Source organism: Dasypus novemcinctus, chromosome 3 (assembly GCF_030445035.2).
Source record: "Dasypus novemcinctus isolate mDasNov1 chromosome 3, mDasNov1.1.hap2, whole genome shotgun sequence".
NCBI lineage: Eukaryota > Metazoa > Chordata > Mammalia > Cingulata > Dasypodidae > Dasypus > Dasypus novemcinctus.
Window position 1 is genome coordinate 116,026,446 of NC_080675.1, and position 13,132 is coordinate 116,039,577.

At 34.7% G+C, this 13,132-nt stretch overlaps 1 protein-coding gene across 3 annotated transcripts in view; it reads left to right on the plus strand.

Moving 5' to 3' along the window:
- Positions 1–12,899, plus strand: part of GOLM2 (golgi membrane protein 2) — a 131,895-nt gene extending 118,996 nt beyond the window's left edge. Inside the window, exons 9-10 of one of the 3 annotated variants that reach the window (XM_004466752.4) lie at positions 3,453–3,620; positions 10,846–12,899. In XM_004466752.4, coding sequence (XP_004466809.2) covers positions 3,453–3,620; positions 10,846–10,916 — 239 coding nt within the window. In that variant the 3' untranslated portion in view covers positions 10,917–12,899. Of the gene's footprint in view, positions 1–3,452; positions 3,621–4,000; positions 5,004–10,845 lie in introns of those variants that run through there. The other 2 variants (XM_023591228.3, XM_004466753.4) reach the window with 2 other exon arrangements.
- The last annotated feature ends 233 nt before the right edge of the window (positions 12,900–13,132 follow it).

Here is a 13,132-nt window from a genome sequence, read left to right on the forward strand (position 1 = left end):
ATGTGGTAGGCGGATGCCCTATCCATTGGGCCAAATCCGCTTCCCTCTAGTGAGTCTTGATGCATAGTTTTTATAAATGGAAGAATGATTTTAAATAAGATATTAAGAATAGATTATAGAGTATCCTTAAATGGAATGCCCTATATCAGGATACTGACAAGTACATTTTAAACTTTTTCAATAAACTCTAGGTTTATATTCTTTTGACTCAATGTTAAGGTTTAGTGTCTTTCTCCAAACTTGAAAATTCTGAATATACAGTATCATAGAATGCTATTTAACAAAAGACAGTTGTATGGTCATCTCTTCTGATTTTGGATTTTTAAATTATCTCCAAGTGTCATGATTGTGGTATTAAAATTTTATTACTGAATTCACACTTGTCAAATCATCAGCTGAACACTTTAAAAGATAAAACTTTAATTTTAGGAAGCAGGTATGGCTCGAGTGGTTGAACACCCACCTCCCACATGGGAGGTCCTGTGTTTGGTTCCTGGTGCCTCCTGAAAAAACAAAAACAAAATGAAAAACGAACTCAGGGAAGCCAGTGTGACTCAGTGGTTGAGCAGTAGCTTCCCACATACGAGGCCCTGGGTTCAATCCCCGGCACTCATTACCTCAAAAACAAAACAAAACAAAAAAATAAAAAACCTTTAATTTTAAATTACTCTGCTGGCATGTTATTATAAAGATGGGCCATTTCTTTAATTATGTAACATAAATTGATAATATTAGTAAATTATATTTTATAGTAATTTCTCTAAGACTAATTTTTTGTCTTCTATATTTCATAACTAATTTAAAAAATGAAAAAATTTCTTAGAGGAAATAGAGTACTTTGAGAAACTTACCAAAATGTTTATATCTTTAAAATAGCAGTTTCACATTGCATAAAGGTGGTTTAACTATACCAGCTGTTTTGTCAATTAATAAATATTGTATATTGAGGAAAAGAAAACATTTATTTCTATAAATCTCCCTTATTCCTGCTTACATTGGCATCATTTTAAAAAATTTATTTTATTTCTCTCCACCCCCTCGTTTGAGCTTGCTGTGTCTGTTCATTGTGTGCTTGTCTTCCTTTTTTTAAGGAGGCATCGGAACCGAACCCAGAACCTCCCATGTGGGAGGGAGGCGCCTAATTGCTTAAGCCACTTCCACTCCCTGCTTTGTTGACTCTCATGTTTTTCCTCCATGTGTCTCTTGTTGCATCAGCTTGCCATGCCAGCCCATCATGCCAGCTCTTGTTTATCTTCTCCAGGAGGCATGGAGAACCAAACCTGGGACCTCCCATGTGGAAAGCAGGAGCTCAATCACTTGACCCACATTTGTGCCCCTCATTTACTTTCTTGTATGGGAAAAAATAATAAAAACCAGTAAAATGATTTGGTTTAGATTACTCAGCATTAGGAGACAACAGGAATTCTTTCTCACAAATAGCCTTTGTATTCTTTTTTTTTTTTTTAAGATTTATTTTTATTTATTTAATTCCCCTCCCCTCCCCCGGTTGTCTGTTTTCTGTGTCTTTTTGCTGCGTCTTGTTTCTTTGTCCGCTTCTTTTTGTCGTCAGCAGCGGGAAGTGTGGGCAGCGCCATTCCTCGGCAGGCTGCACTTTCTTTCGCGCTGGGCGGCTCTCCTTATGGGTGCACTCCTTGTGCGTGGGGCTCCCCTAGGCGGGGGACACCCCTGCGTGGCAGGGCACTCCTTGCGCGCATCAGCACTGCGCATGGGCCAGCTCCACACGGGTCAAGGAGGCCCGGGGCTTGAACTGCGGACCTCCCATGTGGTAGACAGACGCCCTAACCACTGGGCCAAACTCCATTTCCCTAGCCTTTGTATTCTTCTCTTGTTCTGTCTTTCCTTTTCCTTTTCTCCTGTATATCCATTTCTTTTCTCTAACCCTATTTTGTCAATTTCTCCATTTATTTGTTGTATTCATCCCTGCCCTTATTCCAGAATAGATTTAGGGTGACTTCATGCTCTTTTTGTTAGCCCCAATTACTTCAGTCTCCTGTTATTTTTCTTCTCCTACCCCACACTTTTAAAAGCCTATTAAGTGTGACTGACTGTCTTTATGCAACAATTAGAAATATATTGATTTAATATGGTGAGCCATCTGTGGAACTGACCAATGCCGCCATAATTCTTTCCATTTGTACTTAACCTTTCTTTCCTAGTGAAGAAAATTGATTTTTTTCTTAATGAGTGTCTCATTGCAAAATTCATTAATATTTATAGCCAAAATTGCTACATGATAGAAGTTAAAAATTAAAAATTTAGCTGTATGTTGCACATTTGGCACTAGGAAAAACAAAAATTAGCAGGAAACGAGATTTGAATAGGAAGATTTACAAAGTATAAGTTTTGAATTTTCTGAAATTCTGGAAATTGTAGGCCTACCACAGAAAATGGTTTATAATTTTTAAAAGTTTTAGATTCTTACCTCATCAATAAGTTAAATGTTATTCATATTTTAGGGATTAGAATAAAATTTATTTTTATGCTGATTAAATTTAATGCCAAAATAGAGCTTAACTTGTAATTCTGAGTCAGATCTTAGTGTGCCTAACATTTTTATTTTCAATGTCTACTTGTTGAACAGCTTTCTGAAATAGGTGTTAAGTTTATTGCTCTTCATCTTGATTACTAATTGTTACGCATATGTACAATATAACAACATTGTGTAGGTTAGCTATTTTAAGATTTCCCTACCAGTGACTTTCTAAAAAATCTCCTTGGGGAATTGAGAAAGGATAAACCATAATTACCTGGGATGTCTTTTCAAAACATACCCTTAAGGGATTCTGATATCTTACACTCTGTGCCATCCCTTCATGGAAATTTTAGCTATCCATCAAGTATCTTAGGCCAGAAAAAAAATGGAATATTGAAAATTTGTTTTTCTGTGTTATTATACATAAATAATATCTTAAAACAATATTCATTTCATTTCCTTTTTAATTTGTCTTAGTACTGAAAAAGTAACTAGCTTGCATAGTACTTTATTTTTTTATGTTATAAAAATTATTTATGGAAAGTGATTTTTCATAAAACAATGATTAAATAAATTTCAAATATCTGTTGTGTCCAGTAATAAAATTATTCTTATTCTTATAAAGGGTTAAATTAGACAAATACTTATATCAGATAAGTCATTGTTTATTAAGAAAACAATCCTGAAAATACTTTTTCTTTTAAAAAACATTCAAACCTTAAGTAGCAAGTACTAACACAAGTGTAACACAAAAGGAATCCTTAAATAAAAGTTATTTTCAGAGTCTTCCCTTTTATTAACTCTGTCTTGGATAGCCTTCACAAAGTATGTCTTTTTTTAATAACCAATACCTGAAAAGTACCAGGTTTCACTTGTCTCCTTTCTGGTCTGCCTTCAGTATAGGTCCCTTCTTTTCTTCCCTCTTTACTTTTGAATTAATCCTCTACCTACTTCACAGGCCGATTCTTTGATGAGAATGAATCCCCTGTTGATCCGCAGCATGGCTCTAAACTGGCGGATTATAATGGGGATGATGGTAACGTAGGTGAGTATGAGGCAGACAAGCAGGCTGAGCTGGCTTACAATGAGGAAGAAGATGGTGATGGTGGAGAGGAAGACGTCCAAGGTGAGCGTGGGCCTGGCCTCCATGCTGTGACCGTGAACCCACCTCTAAGTTTTTTGGTTGAATTTGTGTAGAATTTTCCCCATATAGTAGTAACAGCAGTACAGTCTTAGAATTACTGCAAAACAAGGTTCTGTGCAATTTTCCAGTTTTACTTTGAAAACTATTTTATAATAATGGTATTTATAGATCTGTATATAAACTATTTTCATTATTTTTGTTTTCTTATATGAATTATTGATGCAGTTACAATTAGAAACTCAGAATCTTCAGAAATTCTGGAGTTAAATTGTTTAAAATGACTGGACATTTTACCTAAGGCAAATGCTCCAAGAAAATAATTGTTTTCCAATTTCTCAACTGAAAACATTTTATTACTCTAGGTACAAATATTGCCTGGACAGCCTTTTGGTTAAGGAAAGCAACAAAGGGAATGGTCTTCTCTACACTGAAGATAAGATTATTTTACCACTAATAGAGCATAGGAAGGCTATTTTTGAATTTTTTCTGAGAGGCTTAAAATTTATACTTAATAGTTTGTGAAGATTTAACTGTTTCATGTTTAATACACAGATTCAACATATTCTCTTTGTTACTTCTGAGCTTTTAACCTAGTTAAAATTCAGAAGCTAGCTGTGTGCATGCAACCCTGCCCATGCATGCACATCAGAGTATGTTGTTTTATTGCAAGTTTGGAGGCCTGCTTATATTGTGTAGTAGTATTTGTGGAGCTTTTTCTCTTTTCTGTAAAAGTTGATTAAGAACTTAGTGTGTGGTATATTCAATTTTTATAATATGATGCATGAAATTTTCTCCAATGTAGTCTTGATTTCTTAGTTCTTTTTAAAATAATTGAAATTCTACTTTAGGTTAATGATTAGATTATAAAACTCAGAAGAAAATACAGTTGTTATAGAATGATATATAGTTAATGAGAAAAGGAAAACTAGGGACACTTCCACCTAGGCACTATTTTGACATTACACTCAAGTTTTGGAAACATTTAGTTATTGGGGATTAAAAAAAAGAGACTACTAAGTACTAGTATCTATATAAGGATATACTACTGAGAATTTCTCAAAAATGTTTTTTTATAATACTGAGTATTATACTCACCTTTAATATAATCCCTCCCTTTTCATAAATTGTATAATTTTTTTCATTGCTTTTGTGATTTCATTGAATTATGTTTACTTCCAATTATTTATAATGTTGTTTTAAAGGTTTTTCATACATGTATATCATATCATCAATTAGGTTGTAAGCTCTTGGAGGGCAGGAATTTTCATTTATTTTGCCTTTTGTTTGTATCCTTTTCTGCCTTCGTACATATCACCTATATACTTAGCACACATAGGGTCTTCAATAAATGCCATTAATTGATAATTCTATGCTTTTCTCATTGAGCCTTTAACTTCTGGTCTCAGAAGCTTGCTTGGTTTACACCTTAAACATTTTCTAATGTTCTTTCTGAAGGTCTTCTATCTAATTTCTTATAATTTTTAGGTTTTTATTAGAGCAATTAATTCCAACCATAATTGACAGTTATTTACTATATTTTTGGCTGTCTTTAAGCTGATGACCTTTTTTTTTTTACGATTTGTTTATTTACTATATTTCAATTAACCTCCCCCCCCCACCATGGTTCGCTCATCTGTCTGCTCATTGTTTGCTCGCCTTCTCCAGGAGGCACTAGGAACTGAACCCAGGACCTTCCACATGGGAGGCAAGTGCCCAACGGCCTGAGCCACATCCAATCCCCATGGGCTGCAGCATCTGTTGGCTTGTGGCATTTGCTCATTGCAGCGAGTGCAGGTGTTTAGCTTGTGATGGGGTGCAGCATCTAGCTGATTGCAGGTTGTGGTAGGGTGCGGTGTCTAGCTCGTTGCAGTGTGGTGCACATCGAGCTCATTGCAGCAAGTGTGGGCATCTGCTCGTCTTTAGGAGGCACCAGGACCTGAGCCCAGGACCTCCCATGTGGTTGGCAGGTGCCCAACTGGTTGAGCCGCATCTGTTTCCCAAGTTGATGACTTTTATCACAAAATTTCAGCTTAATATTTGATGGTTTCTATCCACAGGAGATACATTTGTCTTCAGTGCCTCCTTCTCCTTTTCCTGTACCCTTCCCCTTCTCCCATTGCAGTTCTTATTGCCAATTTCCACTTAAAATCCTGAGTATCCTCATGCTCGCCTGACTTCCCTTTCCCAAGAAGATAAACTCATTGATTCTAAAGAATATAAGACAATTACCTAAGATGATAGCCTGAATGAAATAGAAAGGGGGTTGTTAGATTTTTGAATATCCACAGTTGCAAATGAATCTTACTTGAGCTGGGGGTTGCTATTTAACATCTCTTATCCCATTTTGGGGTTCCACTAGATAATAGTAGCAGGATAGGAAGGCTACAAAGAGGACTGCTTTATCACAAGGAACAGAAAGATGCCTGAACATCAGCTCCAGCAAATAAAGAGGAATAACTTTGGTTGGAACCGACTAAAGAGGAATATTGAAGAGACCCAAATAGTTTTAAAAAAAACTTACATGAATTCTTTAAATATATTATTAATTGTCAAAAATGCGGGGAGAGGGAATTATGGCTGTTCCCTACTCTATCAACAAATTGGAGTTCACGTATTTATTATTAATTGGAATATTTGTAATTTAAAAGCATTTCTTCATGAGTCAGTGTAGAAATAATGGTTGTACTCCTGCTAGTTTGCACTTGCATCCAAAGCAGGCAGTAGAGTATAAAAAAACCGTTAAGACTGCACATCAGGAGACCAGATGTATGTTGCTTTTCAAGTCATTTTATTTATTTATTATTTTTTTTTATTTATTTAATTCCTCCCCCCCCCCCCCCCCGTTTGTCTGTTCTTGGTGTCTGTTTGCTGCGTCTTGTTTCTTTGTCCGCTTCTGTTGTCGTCAGCGGCACGGGAAGTGTGGGCGGCGCCATTCCTGGGCAGGCTGCTCTTTCTTTTCACGCTGGGCGGCTTTCCTCACGGGCGCACTCCTTGCGTGTGGGGCTCCCCTATGCGGGGGACACCCTTGCGTGGCAAGGCACTCCTTGCGCGCATCAGCACTGCGCATGGCCAGCTGCACACGGGTCAAGGAGGCCCGGGGTTTGAACCGCCGACCTCCCATATGGTAGACGGATGCCCTAACCACTGGGCCAAAGTCCGTTTCCCTCAAGTCATTTTAAACTCTCTGGGGAGCATATGTACCTCACTGATTGAGCGCCTGCTTCCCATGTACAAGGTCCTGGGGGCAATCCCCAGTACCTCCTTAAAAAAAGAAGTTATAAACTCTCTGGGCCATAGTTTGATCATCTATAAGATAAGGGTGTTGAATTAGAATAGGTGCTCCGTTTCAGTTCTAAACTTTGTGGCCACATTCACAGTGGATCACTGTATATAACACAAGTATTATGGGAAAATGTCTTTCAGATTTCAGGATGCCAGAAACACATCTTCCCCCAAACCCAGGGAAGAAAGTGGTCTTTACCACCACCATTGAGACCCTGCAGCCAGAGACAAAAATTTAAGCATGTACTTCAGAAGCACCGTTAGAGTTCTAGCAGTAAGGACTCTTTTCTGCTATCTCTAGTAGTGGGAAGAATTCTTTCTCCAGCAGTGTGGTCCCTAGGATTAAATATTCCAACTACAGGACTGAGGTTCTGGCTTCAGCTAAGGACACTTTGGCTTTGATCTCAGAAATTCAGTATTGTGAAATGGAGACTTTGCAGCATCCCTGGCAATAGAGAGCTGAGGAGTCCAACCTTAGCTCTGAAACCCATTCGTATGTTTTCTTGTAGAATTAAGCTTTAAGTGAGGCCTATGTTTCTTTTGTTTACAGTTATGGTTTATTTTGATTTTTAGTTCCTGATTTTCTGAAGTATTCTAAGTATTCTAAGTATTCTAAGTAATTCTAAGTAAATTCTAAGTATTCTAAGTAAATGAAGTATTATTTACATTGATGTAAAAAAAATACTGACTTCTACTAGTAACCCAATTAAAAGACTACCTAAAAGATTAACTCTGGAAACACTACATGTCATGGATAATGTATCTTTAATTCATTATTATAATAATGAGGTGAAGACTTACAAATCCCCTTATCTTTAATCCCATAGTAGTTTCAGGTTTGATAGAATATGAAATGGATAAATATATTACTAAGTATATATATGGAAAGCAGTTTAGCATAGTGTTTAAGTGCTTAGATTCTGGAGCTGGACTGCCAGGATTTGAATCCTAACTCCATTACTAGCTCTGTGACCTTGAATGAGTTACCTAACCTGTGTGCTTTAATTTCCTCATCTGTAAAACAGGGATATAGTTTCTAACACAGCAGGGTCATTATGTGGATTAAATAGTTAACAAGCACTTGTTAAGTACTCAGAACAGGGTCTTTCACATTGTAAGCATTACGTATAGTGTTTGTTGAATAAAGTAATTTTTAAAAAGTAAAATAAATCTAGAATTGTTTCTCAAGATTGCCTGCTTTAGAGGTTAATTACACTTTGGCCAATGGATTAATTTGTCCTATTTAGTGGAGCCTTACTGGCTTATTTTCCCCAAGAAGCTCTTGCTTGGTAGAGTTTGCTCTATAGAGATAGTCCTTTTTGACTTCAGAATTAATAAATTATGAATGACTTCCTAGTTAAATTTTCCTTAACAGTCATTTTATATTGATGAATTATTTACAGACTCTGCTGCTTTGGAAAATGAACTAAAATATTAGTCCACATAATTGTATTTAATGCCTATTGTTATTCTATATCAGATTTGGTTAAGTTATTTCAACATACTTTAGGGATAATGGAAATAAAAACACAAATGTTGATAGAAATTTGAATTCTAGGTAGAATTCTGAAAAACAATATAAACTTTTGTAAGTGAAACTTTGCTAAAGAACATAAATTAGTAAAATCTAAACTCTTTATCTTAGTAGAGGAGATTGCAATTAAAAACTGCCTTCATATGCATTGTTATATTTTGAAGTAGGAAAGGAATTTGTTTTCCTATACTACTGAGAAGGTAATTGGAGTTCAAAAAGGTTCAGTAACTATATCATATTTGTTAAATGCCTGGGTCAGGACTAGAATTCAGTTTTTCTATTCCTAGACCTTTATTCTTATCTCATTTACTTTTTATATTTATTCATTTAAAAATAAAAAAAGTAACTGTTTTTACCTTTCAATAACTTTCCTGTTAAATTTGTAGAAATTCTCTTTGACAACTGACTTTTACCACCACTCTGTGGTGATTAATTCTTCATTTAATTACTTAAATTCCTGAAAGATGTTTTTATAGCCCTACAATGAAGTCCCATTACATGGACCCTAGAGAGCTTTCTGGAGAGGTGCCAGTGAGTATTTTCTCTCTTAGAACCAAAATTACATTTTTTTAAAGTACAAAGTTCTTTTATAAGAAATTGAGTAGCATGTTTCCAAAATACAAGTATGAATATGGATATGATTTTAGCTTTTTTTTTTTTAAGATTTTATTTCTTTCTTTCCCTTTTCCCTTCCCTCGCCTGTTGTCTGCTCTCCTGTGTCCATTCACTGTGTGTTCTTCTGTGTCCGCTTGCAGTCTTGGCAGCACAGGGAATGTGTCTCTTTTTGTTGCATCATATTGCTGTGTCAGCTCTCCATGTGTGGGGTGCCACTCCTGGGCAGGCTGCACTTTTTTCACATGGGGCAGCTCTCCTTGAGGGGCGCACTCCTTGGGTGTGGGGCTCCTCTACACAAGGGACACCCTTGCGTGGCATGGCACTCATTGTGCGTGGCAGCACTGCACGTGGGCCAGCTCACCACACAGGTCAGGAGGCTCTGGGTTTGAACCCTGGACCTCCTATGTGGTAGGCAGATGCTCTATCAGTTGAGCCACATCCACTTTTCTGATTTACATAAAAGATTTGGGGTTATCATGCATAACAGAGTATGTTATTAAAGATATGAAGTGAATTTGTTTGTTGGAATATTTGGGCAAAATAGGTGCTGCATTTATAAGTGGAAATTTCTGTAAGTTTAACAGGAAAATTATTGAAAGGAGGAAAAAGTTGATTTAGTAAATGTAAGTAGAAATGAGAAATACCACTATGGAAAGTTAATATATAGTAAAAACTACCTGACATCTTTCTTGAACAGAATTTTACCATGAGAATATACTAGATAAGCTGAAAATGAAAAATACCTGTCAAACCAAAAATAATAGATTTCAGAGTTATTGTATACATATCTGGATTCCAATGTATTACTCTCTTTAAATTATATAAAATTATATTTCCAGACAGTTATCTAAATAACACCTCATCTATCAAAAACTAAGCTATTAGGTAATTGTAACTGTGACTCAAGAGGTAAGATGAAACATTTTTTTAAGACTTCTAGGGAACCCCAAAAATATCATAAAAAGACATGTACTCAAAAGGGGACTCTCTCAGGCTCTGATTAAAATCTTTTTCATTCTTGTTTAATGTAATCTTAATACTCATTTTCAAGCCTGTAGTTTATAACAAAAGTAGAAGAGAAGGATTGCTCTTGGCAGATAAACTGACAGCAATGCAAACTGACAGGTGATAGCCAGGGAGGAGCCAGAAAATTCTGTCAAAACCCAATCATGAAATCAAACTGCAGAGTTCTATTTGGCACTGTAAAGTGACTTTGAGGATTTTACTCTCTAACAATCTTATGTAATTCTTCCTTCCTTGTCAAAGAAAGGTTTAGTTTTGGTCAGTACATTCCATTTAGGAAGTCAGAAGAAAACTATTTGCAGAGAAATAAGAAAATTACTATGTTAAATGTTGGGGTTTTAAGTTACTTTTCTTTTCTTATCTCTTTTCTAATTTTTACATGGTAAGAGCATGAATTACTTTTCTAATTAGAAAAAAGCATCTTGTTTTTTAACGGCATGAAAATATTTACAGAATGGTGTCTAATAATATATTTCTATAAGGTTAACTCCTCAATATTTGTGGGTTCCTGAATTTTGTTAATATCTATATTTCTGTGTACATGCCTTATCTTCATCAAAAGCTTTTTAAAATTAAGTTATCTTCTAGAATAGACTTTTCATTCTTTAGCCAAGCAATTAAGAAAGAACACTATTGCAAAAGATGTAAAATTATCTAAAAACTATCTTAGAGCTTAGAGAAATTGAGACATCACTTATTGGATTTCTTCAAGTGATTTTTAAAATAATATTCTTGTTACATAATATCTCACAGATGATGAAGAGCGAGAACTTCAAATGGACCCAGCAGACTATGGAAAACAACGTTTCAATGACGTCCTTTAAGCACTAAAGAAAAACTTCAGAAAACCTAAAGTGCTGTAAAATGAAATTATTTCTACTTTGTTTTTGTTTCTTTTTTTTACTTTTGTTGTAAAGGTCAATTGTATCAGTTGTAAGGATACAAGATAAACATAAGGAAAAACTTTAATGAAGGAATGCACCCATGTACATATGTGAACTTTTTCATATTGTATTATTTGAGCAGAGACTTTTTTTTAATTATGATACAGTTGAGCCAAAAACAAAGTAAGCAAAACTCTAATCTTTGCATTTAAAGTGAACTAATGTATATTTTAAATTTAGTTGCGCCTAATTCTTTCCACAGATGGGCAAACAGACAAAAAAAAGGTGGTTGTACAATTTATATGTTGCATATACAGCATAATCACAATGAGGACAATTATTCAGCTGGAAAACTTTTTATACTAATATATTGTTAACCCAATAGGTATTCTATCTACCCCTCTCATATTCAAGGAGTTATACCTAGAACAGTTAACATAAAAGAGGGGAGACTGAAAGTTAAACACTGGGCAGCATGTGTGCAAAATAATTTCCTACTCCTTTTTGTTATATGATTGCTGATGTGTTTTGGCAGGTAGTTGTTTAGCTGAGGCCTGATGGAAGTTGAGATAACCTGCAAAGACATAACAATGTCTGAGTTTACCTTATTTAGTTCATGAAATTATGGAATGCATGACTGGTGATAGATTTTGTTTTTATATCTTTCACATAATTCCAGTACATGTTAGCCAGCATTGGCTAAAATTTTTATATTTTCAGAGTGGAGAAAATATTCTTGATTTAAATGTCTGGTCCTGAAAGGGGTTAAATAAACTTTGAAATGAATCTGCAAACAGTATTTCAAAGCTTCTCTGGTTGTTTTAGTGATCTTATATTGACTAGAATTTTTCAGAAGTACTAAATAAGGAATTTTAACAGGTGTTTTTATTAATGCACAGATAAAGAGAAGTGCAGTGAGGTCTATGCCATTTTGTTAAAATAGCTTAAAAAGTTTGTAATAAAAATAAAAAATCTTTGTAATTAATATGTTAGTTAAGAACCCATCAGTCTCATTTTGTAGACTTGCAAAATTCTTAAATACATTTGTCATTTTTTGACACTATTCAGTAGAATATGTAAGCTAGCTAATTCTTGTTTTCTGATTTAAAGCACTTTTACAACTTATTCCCTCCACCAAAATAAAGGTTTGATCATAAGGGACAATTTAAGTTTGTTTTTTTTTCCACAAGTCCTGTTAATTGCACACTAACATGGAATGCTTTTCTTTTTGTGTATTCAGGTTCCAGTCAAAATTGAAACTTAAAGAGAAATAGGTTGTTCACTTGTTAGAGGTGCAAAACTCCTTAAGCCTCAATTGAACTTATTTACTGACCAGGAAAAGATTCAATAAGTTACTAAAAAAATGTTTTTCCAAAATATTAAAGTAAGTAATTCATGCCTTTGTTATTGTTAGGGTCAGGCCTACAATGAATAGTTTTTAACTGGAGTTAAAGGAAATTGATATACATCTTTTGGGTGTTAGGGTGGGAGAGATGAATCTAAAAAATACTCCTAGTAATATTTTATACTTAATACTATAAAAATCTTTACAAATGAAAACCATGAAATTACTTGCCTTAGTTCTTTTGTCATAAAAACAATCACTTGGTTATCTGGTGGCTCTTACTTACACAGAAAATTTTTTCAACTAGCAACCTAGACATTTTATAAACTGAGAACCTTGGAGCAATTGATAAAATTTCTAACTGTATTAACATTTTAATGGTATAAATATTATATGAATCTCTTAAAATTCTGACATTCTATGTCTGTATTAAACATTCTGGTTTTATAGTGTTTTACTTCTGCCTTAAGGTTTAGATTTTTTAATGTATTTTGCCCTGAATTAAGCATCAATTTGATGGAAACTCTGCTTTTAAAATCATCACTTACTGGGTTCTAATAAATTAAAGATTAAACTTGGTTCACTGTTTTACTGATTCTGGTACATATACACACATTACACTCATGTGATACAAATAGTTCTATTTTTTTAAAAAAATTGTAACATATATAACAAAATTTGCCATTCTAACCATTTTTAAGTATTCTATTCAAGTGGTATGAATTATATTCACAGTGTTTGTGTACCATTACCACCATCCATTTCTAAAACTTTTTCATTGCTGCAAACAAACTCTGAACGTATTAAGCAA